We start from the raw sequence: 17,549 nt of genomic DNA on the forward strand, positions 1-17,549 counted from the left end.
AGACGACTTATTCTGGCTGATAATGTACAACAGACGACTTAATATTTAGTCGTCTGTTTTCAGACGACAAAATATTAAGTCGTCCTAGACCCTAAAATGAACCCCTGAACTAAAATGACTAGATTAACTAACTAACCACGTTATAAAATCAAATTATACTTAAATAGTGTTTACTATACACAGAAATGAACACGCATAAGTTATTTTAAAAATTTTCAAAAACGGTTTTAATGCTTTCCAAAATCTAACCCTAAGAACACATACAATACTACAACATATGTTGATGAAACATAAACTAAAGAATATCATGACTCACTACTTTCACTCATCTATGCTGAAAACAATTGAAATTTGTTATATCTTAATTTATACCTCCTAAGACATATGTTAATTACATAATTCCCATTTTTCACTTATCAAAATATTTTTTACAAAATTTTTAAATTATGTTTATGACTAACTGTCCAGACGACTTTCAGTTAAGTCGTCTGGACGACTTATTTTCAAGTCGTCTAAACAGACGACTTGCGAGGGGTAGAAACGTAAAAAAAATTCCGCTTTTTTGTTTGGTCACAAGGGGATAGTTGTAATTTCAATAGCCTTTTAGGTTACTTTTGCCTTTGAACCAAGTTGGGGTATTGTTTTGGGTTTGACTCCAAGTTTTGAGTCACACTTGGCAATTCTCCCAATTTTAAAACATACTACATTTTTTAAACATAATGAATATTAGTTAAGTGAATTTTTTAAAGATTTATTTCCCAATTTGTGTAATCAATTGATTCAAGATTTTGATAGTAAAAGTGTTTTCTCATCTAACACAAGAAGATAACACAGAGATGTACAAATTTCACAAGCAGTAATCGACATTGCACTCTGCAAAAATCTAAGTTTCCATCATCAACTCAACAAGTTTCATCGTTTGTATCTATATAAATACAGAGAGAAGTCCATGCTATGGCATCACAAAGGGTCTTCTCTGAGAACACAAATAGCACTTTTCTATAACTTTATTGGAATTGAGTTTCCATGGAAGTAAGAAGAAAGATACACACACACACACACAAGCGAGAGGTTTCAGTACTTCGACATGATTTGCCAGTAGAGTTCCTTTGGAGCTGCACAACAATGCAACAACATAAACTTCAGCTTCTTTTGTTTAGTTTCTATGGAACCACAGACATGGGTTGTGTTCCGTAATGAGTCACACTTACCAGGCAAACCGGTGAAAATCTCAAACTGCTCGTAAGCCTGCCTCACAAACATCTCTGACCCCGACACAGTTATGGCTCCGCATTCTTCTGCTTCCCTTAACAGTCGTGTGATTCTTGGAGTATAAACCGCATCAAACACTAGTGAGTAGTGCTTCAACGCATCCTAGGGGAAAAAAAAAAAAAGAAGCTATAGATTAAAGAATTTTCAAGAGACTCCTTCCTTAATAATAGAAAGTATTGTAACAAGGAGAGCTAACCTTGGAGATGGGAGTCTCATCAACATTTGGTTGCATACCCATAGACGTAGTATTGGCCAATACCATGCCATCTTCTGGGTGGAAGTTATCTAAATCCGTGAGAGATAACGCTCTTCCTCCAATTGCTTCTGCGAGTTTTACTGCTCTTTCTTCAGAAACACACAACACCAGGAACAAAAATAAAACATATCATCAGTTACTACCGCCAACAAGACAACCAAAAAGAGATAAAGATGACGAAAAGTGTTCATAAAGGGAAAAAAATCATATGTATTTTACCGTAAGTTCGATTAGCAATCACAACTTTGGCTCCCTTCTCTTTTGCACCATAAGCAAGTGCCTTGCCTGCTCCACCAGCACCAATAACCACCACTGTTTTACCAGCCAACGGTGAAGAAGAAGAAGAAGGTACGCTGCTTGGATTACTTGAGCCTTTAAAAAAGACTGCATGAGTCAAACAGAAAGAAGCAACAACAGGTTAATGCTGTGAACATATAGAACTTACTTCTAAGTCCACCCTCAATAGCAGAAATGGAGCCAATACAATCCGTGTTGTAACCCAGCAACTTTCCGTCGCTTTGTCTCCTTAGCATAGTGCTCACTGCTCCTATAGACTGTTAAAAAAGATAATAAACCAAAACATTCAGAGTGAAGCAGGATGGGTATTGACCAATGTTCAAGAAATCGCTAGTCCGTGGTTAGACATTTAAAGGCAAGCACCTAGACCAATTTTTTGAACGCCTAAACCAATTTTTCAATTTGCGAAAAAACTGTATTTCTGATTTGCCAACCAGGCCCGCCTAGACCGATTTTTAGAACACTGAGTATTTACTCTATCTGGTGGTTATTAGAAAAACCAGACCTTTGCCAATGGATCAACCTCATCACAACATTTCAATGCATCTTCTTTGTGAGGAATTGTACAGCTGCAGGTAAAAGAAAATTTTACATTATTCATCCAAAAATAAATTGTTCATTACATTCAGAAAATTTATAGCTACTTTTAAACCTGAATCCAGCGAAATCAGAGGATGAGTATGTTTTGAGGAAGCTTGCAAGATCATCAACTAAGAGGTGAACATATACACCGTTAAAATCAACTGACTTGAAAGCTTGGTTGTGAACAATAGGTGATTTGCTGTGACTGACAGGCTTCCCAATGATTCCATACACTCTAGTGTCAGGACCAATTCTTCTGAAGTTGTAAAGATCCAACAGCTCCTTGATCGTTGGTTGACCAGGCGCAGATACTTTTCCAGATTCTAAGGTGCCAAAGGTCAAATATCCACCAAATTTGGAGCAGAGGATACGAGACATAAGACCTCTTTCACCCATTACAAGTCCTATTGTTGGAACCTGGATTCAAAGAGAATCACATTCAGAGATCAGAAGCAAAAGCTTGATTCTACTTTAATGGCAACTTACTTGAGCATTTGAGGTTATATGGAACATGCGAGAAACATCTGTGATGTCCACAGCTGTAGTAGCGATTTTCACAATGTCAGCTCCAGACTGTTGTATTCTTAGAGCGAGGTCATTGAGATCCTCAACAGAAGGGGTGCTCTGATAGTTATGTGACGAAACAATTGCTCTGAAGTTTTCAGGCTTCTTCTCTTTAATAGACTTGATGAACTCTTCAGCAACCTTAAAACACACAAATATGAAGTTAGGAGAGAAACCAATTAGCATCAAAACATTCTTTAGTTTTTTTAAACTATGGTAACCTGAAGTTCAACATCAATGTAATCAGCTCCAAGTTCCATGGCTAAACGGAGCGCATCCAGCCGCTCTTTTTCATCGCCTTCGTACTGACCACCTTCCCATTTTGGCCTACAGAGAAGTCATCACACAAACACAATACTACTCATACTTGAGCACATCAGTCATTAAAAGCTCAACAGAAGTGGACACAAGAAGTTCCTTATCAAACACAATGAAAAGTCCCAAGCTTGAGCACACACAAACAAACACAATAACATCACTCTACAAGTGCAAGCACAAGAACTAGCCCATAACTTGAGAGGAAAAAAAGAAGGCAGCATCATTCAATTAAAAGCTAAATAGAATCGAACACAAGAAGTTCCATATCAAACACAATAAAAGTCCCAAGCTTTAGCACTCACACACACGCATACACATATACAAACCTGTAGGTGAATAGAGTGGGGAGAGGAGACTTCTGTATTATAATTTTCAAATCCTCAAGAGGGTTGAACTGTTTCAGACAATCTAATCGAATCTCCACCAAATCTGCACCCAGTTCCTGAGCTTTGCACGTTTCAGTCACCATCTCGTCTACTGAATCCCCCATCACTGGAGCACAGATCAAGCTCGGGTTTTTCGCAAGTTTTTGACTTCCCATCTCCGTTTCCATGGAGTCTGAAGCCACCTAAGGTCAAACAAAAAAAAAAACAGGATAGCATTACACAACCGTTCTCTAACACTGTCCGAAACAGAACCAAATGAGAATTAAACTAACATAGACATTGCTTGGTTTCATGCTTTGACGTCGTAGTTGATCGGAGAATACTACCGGAACCGGCACAGTTCTGATTTGCAGGGAAGAGAATTCGGCGGAGAAGAGATTTGATTTGGAGCGGGCGGATGGAAGACGGAGGTTAGCGACGGAGGTTGGTGGAGTGGAGAGGAGATGACGAGGAGGAGGAGGGTTGGTGAGACGAGCATTAGTTGAAAAAGTAGAAGCCATTGAGTCGCCGGCCTTTTCCACTCTCTTCCAAAATTTGAGATTCTAAAAATATTTGGTTATAATATTTCATTTTTCTTAATACATTAAACCAAAATGGTAGGTGGCTTTGGATTGGTGACAACATCATGGTATGGTTATGGTAGGGCTCTTCAATATGATATACTTTGTCACTGGTTTGTTGTGCTTAAAGAGCTTTTCTACTAGTTTTTTTTTTTTTTTTTTTTTTTTTTTAAAACAAGCTTTTCTACTAGTTGTTAACTTGTTTTTGTTTACTTGTTTTGGTTTGGTTTCAGCAACACACATCAGAAAAATCAGTTGAAAGACACAAACTGATGTAGAAGAACCATGGGGGTGAAGCTCACTTTCCTAGATAACCTATTACTCATTGAGAAGATTGTGCTAACTGCTGAAGAAGTTGAAGATAATGAGGTGGTTTATTGGAGGAGGTGAAGTGAAAACATTTGATGTTAAAGGTTGTCTAAGACATTTTGATTCGTGGAGCGTTCTTTAATTTTTTTTTAGTAATTGTTAATCTACAGGGTTTCTCAACATGGAGCAGAAGAGAGACTTCAATAGTTTCCTAAGATTGTGAGAAGTATATGGCCGCAACGACATCAAGAGCATTGCCTCTGAGATGGAAGGTAAAATTGAGGAAGAAGTAGAAAGATATGCCAAAGTATTCAAAGGGAGATACTAAGGAGTTGAAAGGTATGTAACACAACACCTTTAAGATGCCAAGTAAAGTATATCTATAACCTCAAGCATGAGCTTATATGCCCACATTTCCCCTCTGAATTTCCAGACTACGGATAGAATCCTTAACAAACCCAAAGGACGATTATAAGAAACAAGGGGATGTAATGTCGTGTGAATAAAGGCCATTTATTAGTAATAACCGTTGTTCAAGAAAGCAAAAAACAGAGAGAGAAATATGGCCGTATGAGAGAATATATTTATGTATGAACAAATGGTAAAACGATAGAAGCTTTGGTTTTGGTCTCTCTCTCGGCTTCCATCAAATCTCCAGACCCCAATGATAATAATCTTCTTTTCCTTCTTTCCTTAATGTTGTTTACTTCATCAAGAATCTTGAGGACATTTTCCTCTTCTTTATTCCTTTAACTTGAAGAAGTCTTAGCTTCTATACTGCCACTAATACTAGCCGAGTCACCACCCGTCTCAGCTGGCTCTTGACTGCTCAAGCCACTGACCATAGGAGAAGACACTACAGCAGTCACAGCCTCCATGGTGGGTTCAATGCTTGAGCTAACCGGAGCTGATGCGCCGCTTAGTGTTGATGAACCAATTGGGTATGGAGCCACAGGCATATCCGTTAGCGAAGAAGCAGACGGGCTGTAACTGAGTGAAGAAGCCATAGAGTGATCAAACTTACACGCCGGTCCAAACTTGCAGATCCCATGTTGCGCAAAGTGAGTGCATTGCGCTACGCCCTGTGTGTCACAAAACATATTATTCAAGAACTTGTCCCATCCCAAAAACATTATCATATTGTGTCCATAACAAGACTTACTGGACGAAGCGGAAGGCCAATGGGGCTGAGGAGAACACCAGTATTAGTCTGAACTGCATCTAGAGGATGATGGTATCTACACGAAGCTCCAAACTTACAGTCTCCGGTTCTCATGAAGTACTGGCACTCTGGCTGATCAGGTCGCTGAGGGAAAGGTTCTTCTTTCGAAGTAGTCAGGGAAGGTCCACCGGATTGGTATGTTCCTGTATAACCAGTCCCGGAAGGAGACGGCGCAATTCCATAAACAGAGCTTGATCCAATAGACTGTTGTGTTCCAGTTCCAGGAGAAGGCATTGCAGTTAAAGAGGCCTAAAAGAATCAAAGAATCAACTGATTCATTAAGCAAAAAAAAAAAATAACAAATGAAGAATGTTCTTTATAGGCGTGGTCATTTTACCGGGATCCGAAACCCGAACCGGAACCGAGCCAAAAAAAAAGGGTTCGGGCTGAGTCCGAATCTAGGCTAAAGTACCTATTGGGTATAATTTTTTGGACCAGTGGATCTTGGTTCGGGTCCTACCCGAGACCCGATCGGGTACCCGAAACTTCTAAAATATACATATTAGGTACATCCAGGTGTTTCGGTATATTTTTGGTATAACGGATAATTTTTTAAGTTTCGGGTTCGTGTTTTCGGGTAAAATTTTAGATTTTAAGACCGGGAGGTACTCCGGGCCTTAGGCCCAACTAATCCCCAGAGCTGGGTACAAGTGCCGGTTGCTAAATCCCTTCCCCAGGTCGTACTCGAACTGGAGACCTCTAGCACAAGTGCCTTAGGTCAGCCAGCTCGTCATGGGTACAAATGAAGAATGTTAAAAAAGCTGAGTTGAAGGAGTTACCTGGTAAGGATTCCAATTAGGGTATGTAACCATTCCTGGAGGCAGAACCATTGGTGGGCCGTAAGGGCTTGGAAGATAAGAACCAGGTAATAGAGAAGGCCTTGTTAGAACTAAACCATATTGTTGAGAAGAAGGCATTGGTTGAGATTGGAATGTTGGATAAATAGTCTGTGTCTGTGGCTGCTGCTGTGGCTGAGGCACAGGATGGTTGAATCTACAGGTTAAACCAAATTTACACTGGCCGGTTCTCATGTAATAAGAACACTCTTTCTCTCCCTATAATCAAATTTCAGAGAAGCTTTAAGAGATCATACAAATGTGTGTACGATCAGTAAACCAATAGAGAGATGACAGAACACAAACCGGACGTAATGGATATCCTAAATAGCTTAGAGAGACAGGCGCAACGGAACCACCTCCTTGTCTAGGATGATGATACTTGCAAGAAGCACCGTACTTACACGTTCCGGTTCTCATAAAATGCTGATCAAACCAAAAAACAAAAACGATCTAGTCCGGTTTGGATTGTTTCATCATAAAGACAGAGATTGAGTAATTACAAAACCTGACAAACCGGTTGTCCCATCCTCTCCGGCAAAGCTCCATCTCCTCCTCCTCCTCCTCTCACACCTCCAACAACCTAAACAACAAATTCAAGACCTCACTGATCTGAAACCGAAGGTAACGAATCTAAATTGGGAAACTTTTATTACCGCTCCACGATCTCGTGGGTGATTAAACCGGCATCTTGACCCGTACCCGCAAACGCCGGTTCGCAAGTAATAAATACAATCAGGCTCATTTGATCGCTCCGGGTACGCTTCTCCGCCGCCGCTTAACCCTAACCGCCACATCGAAGCTACAAAAAAAACACGCATTTATGAGAAAAAAAAAAACAGAATCCTCCGATGAATCAAAGGCGCTGCATTTACGTTACCTTCGACTCTGGTTTCGCCTCCGTGAGAGGACCATTCAACCGACGGATCCGATCGCGACCCTTCTTCACCGGCGCGACCGTACCGCTCCATTTTCCGACAAACCCCACCACACACACAGACACGAAAGGAACGATCTTTTCTGGTTTTGTCGGAATGTCAGAAAGCTCCGATCGAAGAAGAAAGAGTGTTGTCGGAAACTCAGATCGTGGTTTTGCTTCTACACCAGTCTCTCTCTCTCTCTCAGTCGCTTGATCTCTCTCTTTACCTTCAAAGCTACAAACTTTTTTTGAACTGCAAAGAAATTATAATATTTTTTTATATAAGAAAGATTATTATTATTATTAGTTCTTTTTGGAAGGGGTGATGGGAGGTTTTGATCTTTCTTTATGCGTGGTCGCCTTTTTCTTGGTGTTTTGCCGGTGGTGGTTAATATACGCGCCAAACTTGGCTGCATTTTACTCACTTCCCTTTATTCTATTATTATTATTTTTTTAATATATTCTCTTTTTAGCATTTATGAAAAATATCAAAAAATATTTTTATTTTCTAAGATTCGGAAAGAATAAAATCAAAAATTAGAAAAAATATTTTGTGAGGTAAAAATTTTGAGTACATAAACTACAATTACAAAGTTTAAACTCAGGTTTAGTATTTATACAAAAGCTTATCTCCAATCACTAGGCTGCCATATTAGGTGGTACTTTAAACAATTTAGTCTACCTAACTTGACCTATTTTATTTGTTGTTTATTTGTGCATTTACGTATAGTAAAGGGATGTTGATTCTATTTTAGTATAGATAAGTACATTACTAGATTTTAGAAAGTTTTGTATGGCCAAGTTTGTTTCCATTTTAATATCATTGGTGCAACTATTCTAAGAAAACCAAGTTTGCTTTTTTTTAGTAAACAATGCTAATGTTGTTTCAGTAATATCACAGTGGCAAGTTAGGATCAGAATTATTTAAGAGAAATCAAGAACATTTTGATATAATAATGTTTGGCAGATAAAAGTGTATTGTATTTTCTAAATGTTTGTGTTAATATTTGGTTTTTCATAATATTTGTTTAAGTGTTCATAAAAAGTTTGGTCAGTTGTATTGGTTATAGTTATAATTTGTTTGTAGTTTGTATAATCTACCATTTTTTTAAAAAATATATCATCTAATAGTTTTTTCTATGGGTTTAAGTTATTGGCCGTAATACATCTCAATTATTTGTTTTAAGTGATAAATTTATACGGAATTTATGATTATTTCTTAATTTGTAAACACTAAGATAAACTATTAAATAATATCTCTGAAACAGGGTAGTACTTAATTTATAATAGTATGTTAATGTTGTTTTGAAAATTTATATTCCAAAAATTAAATAGAAAATCAATATAGCCTAAAATCTTTTAAAAATATTATTTTTATACATGAACATCGATTTAATTTCATTCAGAATATTCAAATGAACGGTTTAAGAAGATTTAAACTTAAAAAGTTGCATATTATTATACCAACAAAAGAAAACAGATACTAATAGTCGTATATTCATAATATTTTGTTTGAAAATACTTATATATATTATTTCTCCAAGGTAAAAAAAAAAACTTTCATTTTCCTTATTTTTTCCAAAAAAAATAATAATTTGGATTTATTATAGCGTCTGAAGTTGAGTTACTTAGACATGCGCGTGAGATAATCTAGAAGTCTATTTGCGAGCAATAAAATCACTTAAAAGAAGTCAAAATGGTTTGGTCATGAAATGACCAATCTAACGGCAACAAAAAGCAGTTAGCTGATAACCAACGGTCTAGATGTACTCCAAAATAACTGTCCATTAAACTGCTGACCAAACGAACCCGAAGGCTCCTCGAGTGTAGTAGGTAAAGCAGCCCATTCTCTTCATAAAGTTCAAATTAACTTTTTTCCTGCTCGATGACTCGATGAGAATTTAATTTGAACAACAAAAACCAAACATAATCAATTCAGTTCATTAGTTACAATTTGATTGAGTCTAGTTATTTAATTCTTACAACAAAAAGTTCATATTTGTCTAGTATTTAAAATAGTAGATTCTTATATATTTGTATGGTGTTAAAGAAGCTACTAAAGGTTCTTGGTATATTTACCAATGCCACTGATGGAATCAATTTGGATATGTTACTTATTTGAAATTATTAATAAAAACCTCAAGATCTTGCACACCAAAAGACATTTCATATCAAATACGAATAATCACATTTTGAACTTAGCTTTAGTAATCTATATATTAAAAAAGGTTTAATGATTGAGACCAAACTTCAGATACTTCGTAAGCTATTGCGTATCAATCTGTCACTTCACTGCAAGAAAATTAAGCTTTTCCGATTTGTAAAGTTGAAAAGTGAAAATTAGTCAGCCCTAATGAGCATAAAAGCATTTTTGCAAAAGAAGTTTAGAGTAATAGTAATAATAATAAGCTAATAAACTTGTGTACTAAAATAAAGAACAAAAATGGTATATGGTTTGACTTGGACAGGAATGAGACACATGTGACCAGCTTTTGAAGATTATGTTATTCCCCAAAGGATCTTTGGGGCCATAACATCCCCTCCTTTCTTCATCTACCAAATGTCGGCGAGCAAATTTACTTTTCTTGTTTCTCTTTAAATATTAAAAACTTCCAGTACACATAATTGTATTAGTTTAAAATTACTTTAAACTATAATATTGAATGGAGTAAGGCACCATAACATCCTTGTCTTGCTTGTTGCATGACGTTTGGAAAATATAATATTGTTGGAGTATTTTGATTAGTATACAAGAAAACTATACAAGTACTTTCGTTCTTTTTTTCTTGCTGGCAGCAACTATACACAAGTACTCACGTACTTTAAATGTTACTATTTTAGTAATAACAATAATTCAACTAGAGCAATGCCAATGACGAAATCTATAAGCACATCACATCTGAAGCTTTTCAACCATTCGAGTTCAAAATTCATCTTAAGACAGGCATATATAAACTCCTCAAGATATTCGAAGTTGCATTTTCAATTTTCATCCACAGTTTATCTGCTTCTTCCAAAAGCCTTTGAGGACATGAATACTGAATACACATAAACATTGACTCATAAAGATTGTAGAATCATTTTCTGTGGGTTAACAACAAAAAGAAAGAGATGCCACATGTATAACCTTTATTCTTTATGTTTTTTTTTTCATATTCTGAAGCTTGAGAGTTTTGTAGCACATCTTGATCAGAGGATACCTTATAAAGATTTTAAAAGGTCCAAGGAACAAGTCAACAACACATATATTCTAAAATGTAATAAAACACACATATATTCTAAAATCTAATAAAACACACATATTCTAAAATGTTATTCCTTATCCAGACAGCAGCACGGAGATTATATACCTCAAAATCTTCAAATCGAGTCCTGGACGTGTTGAATTGATGTTTCTCCTTTCCAAAATCCCTGAACATAAACCTTAAGATTATGCTTTGATTCCTTCTTATCAAGAAACATTTATAAATTTCATAAATCAAATGCTCTAATAACACAACAGCCTTAAGCAACCATATTCCAAATTAATTATCTCCAAAGAAGCATATGGATTAAACCCTTCTCTCGTCGAAGTTATATATTACAACTCATGATCAGAAAAAAATAGAATAGTACTCAGAACTTACTCTAGAGTATAGAGAGATGTGTCTAGAGCGCTTAAGGACGGCCAACTTGAGATGATTGTGATACCAAAAAGAACATTATGGTATGTAACTAAAGTGACCAATCTGATCCAAATAACAAAGAAATCTGGTCCAGATAACAAAGAAATGTACAGTTTCAAAACGGGTCTGTGTTCTATTTAAAAGGCCCAATCTGGTCCAAAAGAAACATATGATAAAAGTTACAAAACTATATTGACCAATCAAAACTCCCATTATATTTCACAATGTTAATGTTATGAAGTACGATCAAGTATTGGCTCCAATTATAGTTAAAAAATGAAACACAATGATACAAAATACTCCTTCCGTTCTATAATATAAGATGTTTTAGAAAAATTTTAATTTTTCAAAATATAAGAAGTTTTGATAATTCTAAAGTATTTTAACTTTATTGAAAATTGGTCAACTGCATTATTTATGATTGGTTAACTTATGTTTAATTTATAATGTTTAATAATATTATCTTTTAAAAAGTAATTTTCTTAATTCTTGTGTATTTAATCAAAACATCTTATATTAAAAAAACGGAAGGAGTATATCATAAAGAGAAATATAGCGGAGTAGTTGCTAAAGAGCTTGTCTTGAAAGAATCAGACCCCTTGTTTGGAGTACTTAGAGAAGATCAGGTTGGTATTAATCCAGCTACGGGTAGATTGAGGATCGCTGAAGAAGTACATGAAGCTATGCGTCAGTACTTATTGATGGTGAGTGGTTCTGAAAGGAAGATTAGGGAGGATAGAGTGAAGAGTTCTGTAGCAGCAGCTAAAAAAGATCCCGTTACAAAAAAGATTGCTCTTACCTTGGAGCCGAATCCTATTGTCTCCTCGGATCTTAACAAAGGGAAAGGTTTAGTGTTTGGTTATGTACCACAAGTTCCTACGAATGCCAGGGAAGCTTCTGAAGGTCAAAGCCGGAAGCTGCTAGCGTCTGCTATTAGAGCTGGAAATATTTTGTCTTTATCTCAAGAAAAGTCATCGAGTATAACGGTCTCTATTTATGATCGTGAAGAGGTAAATTCTTCCTTATTTCAAACTGGTACTATGGTTTGTGGCTCTGGCTTCTTTGAACCAGGTCATTCCGGTACTAGTATGAGAAAATGATTACCTAGAAGGAGACCTTTCAAGGCTAAGAGAATTAAAGATCAAAAGAATCTACAGATGATGGAGGTTCATTCAAGTGTGAATACTGGAAAGGAAACCCAGAGTCAGGGAGAGAAGAGGAAGCAATGGGAAGAAATTCGAAAGAAGGAAGAAGTCGCTAAGCGCGCAAAACCAAGGATGGTCCCGAATGAGGGACCGTCGAACATCTGATGAGCATACTGGCTTGGAATTGTCAAGGATTGGGGGGTCCTCAAGAATTGACAATTCCGCGCCTCATGGAGATGCGTAGGTCGCATTTCCCTGAGATGATCTTTTTTATGGAAACTATGAACTGTAGAAATGTGGTTGTAGATATCCAGGTGTGGTTGGGATATGATTATGTTCATACAGTGAACCCTGTTGGTAAATCTGGAGGTTTAGCTTTGTTTTGGAAGAAAGGTTGCAATGTGAATATTTTGCTCTCGGATAAAAATATTTTGGATATGGAAGTGTTGATAGAAGGTGTACAGTTGTTTGTTACTGGTGTATATGGGCATCCTAATATATCAGAAAGGAAGCATGTTTGGGAAAGGATTCTTAGGTTTGGTCCTGCAAGGAAGGATTCTTGGATAATGTTAGGAGATTTCAACGAAATTCTTAACAATGAGGAAAAATTAGGAGGACCGAGAAGAAGCGACTCCACCTTTCAAGACTTTTCAGACATGTTGAAGGGCTCTGGAATGAAAGAATTACCAAGTACTGGTAACAGTTTTACATGGGGAGGTAAGAGAGGCAATGATTGGATCCAATCCAAATTAGACAGAAGTTTTGGAAACAAAGAATGGTTTAGATCTTTTCCGGCTTCAAATCAAGCTTTCTTGGAGAAGAGGGGATCTGATCATAGACCGCTGTTGATCAAAATGTTTACATCTCAAGAGGATTATAGGGGTTTTTTCAAGTTTGATAAACGAATGCTTCATCAACCTCAAGTTTGAGAAGCGATTGACAAAGCTTGGAACTGCCCAGATCAGAGGTTTGGTTGGTCGGTGGCGGATAAAATAAGGAGTTGCAGGAAAACGTTGAGTAAGTGGAAAAAGGAAAATGTTCTCAATTCCAAGGATAGAATTGTTAAGATTCAAGATGCTCTGGAATTGGAATTTACTCAGATCAAACCCTCTTGTCAGAGGATCTCAGTGCTTAATTCTCAGATGATTCGAGCGTATAAGGATGAAGAGTCCTTTTGGCAACAAAAGAGTAAGAATGAATGGGCATTACATGGTGATAAGAATACGAAGATATTCCATGCGTATGTGAAAGCTAGAAGGGCATCAAATGGTTTAGATCAGCTTCAAGACTCTGAAGGTTTTATGCATCGAGCTGAAGCTTCTAAGGGTCAAATTGCAGCTGATTATTTCAGGAAGCATTTTTCATCCTCATACTCTGAGTCTCAAAGAGTATCGTTTCAGAATTTTCCTTCTCGAGTGTCTGATTCGTTGAATAGCTTACTGACATGTGAAATATCAAAAGAAGAGATTAAGGAGGCAGTATTCTCAATAAAAAGCTCTAGTGCGCCAGGAGTGGATGGGACGACAGGATACTTCTTTCAGCAGTATTGGGATGTGATAGGAAATGAAGTATCTGAGGAGATAAGAAGGTTCTTCGTTACTGGTGAGTTTCCGTTGGAGTGGAACATGACGCAGATTTGCTTGATTCCTAAAATTCCCGGTGCAACCTTGATGTATGATCGTAGACCGATAAGTCTTTGTACTGTCATGTACAAGATTGTGGCCAACATATTAGCCTCAAGAATCAAACCATTTCTTCCTGACTTGGTTTCACAGAATCAGTCAGCTTTTGTGTTAGACAGAATGAGTTCAGATAATATTATCATAGCTCATGAATCTCTTCATGCTTTGAGGTCAGTTAACTCTATTTCCAAGGAGTTCGTAGCCATTAAGTCAAACATGTCCAAGGCTTATGATAGAGTCGAATGGGATTATCTGCAAGATCTTCTGTTGGCTCTAGGTTTTCACCCAAGATGGGTTGGTTGGATCATGTTTTATGTTAGGTCAGCCTCCTATACAATTCTGATCAATGGTCAGCCTCATGGTTTTGTTAAACTGTGTAGAGGGTTAAGACAAGGGGACCCTCTATCGCCCTTTCTATTTGTTCTGTGTTCAGAAGGACTTACGTTCTTGCTTAACCAAGCTTCTCACCAACATCTGTTGACGGGTATGAAGTTTTCTCCTCAAGGGCCTCAGATTCATCATTTATTATTTGCGGATGATACACTCTTCCTGGTGAAAGCATATGTAGATGAATGTTCTGTGGTTTCAGAAATTCTTAGTATATATGAAAGGGCAACATGTCAGATGATTAATCTTGACAAATTCTCTATCATTTTCGGATCTAAAGTGAATGAGGAGAAGAAATATCAGATTAAAGAAGTGCTTGGAATTTTTAAAGAAGGAGGGGATGGATCTTATTTGGGTCTGCCAGAGGTGTTTATGGGCTCCAAAGTTAAAATGATGAGCTTTTTAAAAGACAATATGAGAGACAGATTATCTGGTTATTATGCTCGGCTGACATCACAAGGTGGGAAAAAGGTTTTACTTAAGTCGATTGCTATGGCCTTGCCAGTTTATACAATGACTTGTTTTAGGCTTCCGAAAATGACTTGTGATAACTTAGAGTCTACGATGGCTGATTTCTGGTGGAACGCTGATGAACACAAGAGAAAGATTCATTGGGTGAGTTGGGAGAATATGTGTCTCCCAAAGAAGTTAGGAGGGATTGGTTTTAAAGATATTCAGATTTTTAATCAGGCCCTCCTAGCCATCCTAGCCAAACAAGCTTGGCGTATTCTGCAGCATCCTCAATCTCTCTTTGCGGAATATGTGAAAAGCAGATACTTCCCTGATATAAATTTTCTAAAGGCGGATCTAGGTAAAAGCTCATCCTATGCTTGGAGAAGTATTTTATATGGCAGAGAGTTATTGATTCCCGGGTTAAGACGAATGATTGGGAATGGGAGAAGTGTTAATGTCTGGACTGGAAAATGGTTGAATGGTGGGCAAAAGAGCTCTCCTCTAATGCGCCATGGTCTTGTGGATTTGGATCTAACGGTGGCGGACTTAATAGATAATGGATCCAAATGGTGGGATATTGACAAGATCAGGGACCTTTTTTACCCAGAGGATGTAGAGTTGATCACCAAGATAAACCCAATTCCTGATGAGGATGACTATTGGATTTGGGAGCACAATAGGAATGGTGATTATTCGGTTAGATCAGGATATTGGTTTGGATGTGAGATGATAAAGAAGGAGCAGTTGGAAAAGGCTTTTATGCTTCCATCTCTCAATGATTTGAAGAAACGGGTGTGGAAGGTAAAAGCTCCATATAAAATTAAGACGTTCATGTGGAAAATTCTATCGGAGGCTCTTCCAATGGCAGATAATATTTTATCAAGGGGGATGAAAATAGATTCCAGATGCCAAATTTGCGGCTTGGAAGGTGAGTCTTCTAATCATGTCTTGTTCTCGTGCACTTGGGCAAGAAAGGTTTGGGCTTTATCTGGTATTCCACATTTGAGAAATATATTCTCTTGTGACTCTGTTATCAAAATATGGATTGTGTACTGAAGTTGATGTCAGATAGATCGGTTATCTCTCAGTTTACACAATCTATTCCTTAGTTACTGTGGTTGCTTTGGAAGAATAGAAATGATTTCCTGTTTGAAGGGCGTATGTCAACCACAAGTAACCTAGTGGAAAAGAGTCAAAAAGAAGCAGGTGATTGGCTTCAGGTTCAAATGATAGAAGGTAGAGAAACAAGTAGAATCAACAACAGAGTTAGAGGTGACAAGCTAAGTTGGCAGAAACCAATGTAGTCTTGGTTGAAATGCAACATTGGTCACTCCTGGAATAAAGATACTAGAGAGGTTGGATCAGCATGGGTCCTTAGAAATGGGGATGGAACAGTTCTACTTCACAGTAGGAAGTCCTCGTGTGGGTACTCGAATGCAATGGATGCAAAGTTATGCTCTTGGACTTGGGCGGTAGAGAGTATGTCAAGCCTAAAGATTCGTAGAGTTATTTTTGCAGGCCAAGAAGAAGATATCATTGGAATGATTAAAAGACCAATTGCTTGGCCATCTTTTAAGTTCCATTCATCTACTCTTTCTGATATGCTTACAAAGATATCTCAATGGAGAATGGTTGTGGAAGAAAAGCGTTGTAACAAAGGGACTTTTTTGATAGCAAGAAGTGTCACTATGGAGGATCGTAGACAATCCTATGTAGCAGCAGGGGAGCCTTCCTGGCTTTGTAGGTTCTTCTCAAATGAGGCTCAACCTGTTTAATCCTTTTTGTTGCTTTCGATTGTTTGTCCTGGATCCTTTCTAGTTTGGCATTAGTGATGTTTTCACTGTGGAGTGTATTGTTTGTGTACAGCCTTTTGAGTTTAATACAAGTATTATTCAGTGAAAAAAAAAAAGAAATATAGCGGCATGCGGGAATAATGCATACTTATATTGTAGCTTAAAATCAAGAGTTCCTATTGGCTACTTGAGAATATGTGGTTGAAATATATTGGTACATTTCGGCTTAAAATCTTAATTTATTTATGGCATCTTTAATTTTGACCAATGACATGTCATCCACGAGCCGATGAAGACAGGTGAACTATGATTAAAAACGACTGCATGATTACATAGATTAATAAAGAGGAACGAGGTGTCAAATGTTAAAAACGGAACCAAGTGCCAGTAGCTTGGTGGTAAAGGAGGTACAGCTGTACTGCCTGTCACCCGTGTTCGAGCCTTGGCCATAACGGATTTAACATCCTTTCCGTTGATGCGCTGGACCCCTTTCGGGGGATAGTTGGAAATGTGGCTGCCCAGATACCAGAGTTATCAAAAAAAAAAAAAGTCAAAAACGGTTGATGGTTGAAGGTCTAACAAAAATGGCTGCATTAAGAATTTAAGATTTAATTTTACTAAAACCAAAAAATACCCATTATTCATAGTCTTATTTCCTATATATTATTTGAGAATCATTACAACTTCTTTTTGTACCCACATGTCATCACTAGAATGATTCTTAAAATCATTAGAGAAATATGTTGGTCCATCTAATTATATAATAAACTTTTTATTAAACTAACAATAAATTCATCATTAATGTACTTTTTATTTTCTTAAATAAAATTTACGGAATTGCCTAATGTGGCTAAATTATATATGGCAATTAATGATTTTGAATAATAAAGATTTGATAAAAAA

At 37.1% G+C, this 17,549-nt stretch overlaps 2 protein-coding genes across 3 annotated transcripts; one reads left to right on the top strand and one right to left on the bottom strand.

Annotated features, from left to right (window-relative positions):
* Positions 1-857: 857 nt before the first annotated feature.
* LOC106335320 (bifunctional 3-dehydroquinate dehydratase/shikimate dehydrogenase, chloroplastic-like) lies at positions 858-7,830 on the bottom strand. Of its 2 annotated transcripts, XM_013773814.1 has the most exons (16): positions 7,483-7,812; positions 7,259-7,404; positions 7,111-7,185; positions 6,909-7,028; positions 6,546-6,821; positions 3,948-4,217; positions 3,616-3,857; positions 3,193-3,298; positions 2,894-3,112; positions 2,478-2,824; positions 2,331-2,394; positions 1,974-2,082; positions 1,748-1,900; positions 1,469-1,617; positions 1,212-1,374; positions 858-1,115 (listed from the first exon to the last, which is right to left on the bottom strand). In XM_013773814.1, exons 1-16 carry the CDS (start codon positions 7,571-7,573, stop codon positions 1,075-1,077), a joined length of 2,571 nt encoding a protein of 856 aa, XP_013629268.1. In that variant the 5' UTR covers positions 7,574-7,812; the 3' UTR covers positions 858-1,074. The 2 variants fall into 2 exon arrangements, with proteins under 2 accessions (XP_013629268.1, XP_013629269.1); XM_013773815.1 differs by lacking the exons at positions 858-1,115; positions 1,212-1,374; positions 1,469-1,617; ... (6 more) ...; positions 3,616-3,857; positions 3,948-4,217 and adding exons at positions 5,285-5,626; positions 5,707-6,015 and having other exon boundaries at positions 7,483-7,830.
* Positions 7,831-11,869: 4,039 nt separating this feature from the next.
* On the top strand, positions 11,870-16,628 carry LOC106330147. Its single transcript, XM_013768685.1, has 5 exons — positions 11,870-12,266; positions 12,638-13,048; positions 13,292-15,654; positions 16,198-16,279; positions 16,372-16,628. The coding sequence occupies exons 1-5, from the start codon at positions 11,870-11,872 to the stop codon at positions 16,626-16,628; spliced, it is 3,510 nt and encodes a 1,169-aa protein (XP_013624139.1).
* Positions 16,629-17,549: the final 921 nt, after the last annotated feature.

The sequence above is a fragment of the Brassica oleracea genome, chromosome C3 (genome assembly GCF_000695525.1).
Source record: "Brassica oleracea var. oleracea cultivar TO1000 chromosome C3, BOL, whole genome shotgun sequence".
Classification (NCBI taxonomy): Eukaryota; Viridiplantae; Streptophyta; class Magnoliopsida; order Brassicales; family Brassicaceae; genus Brassica; species Brassica oleracea.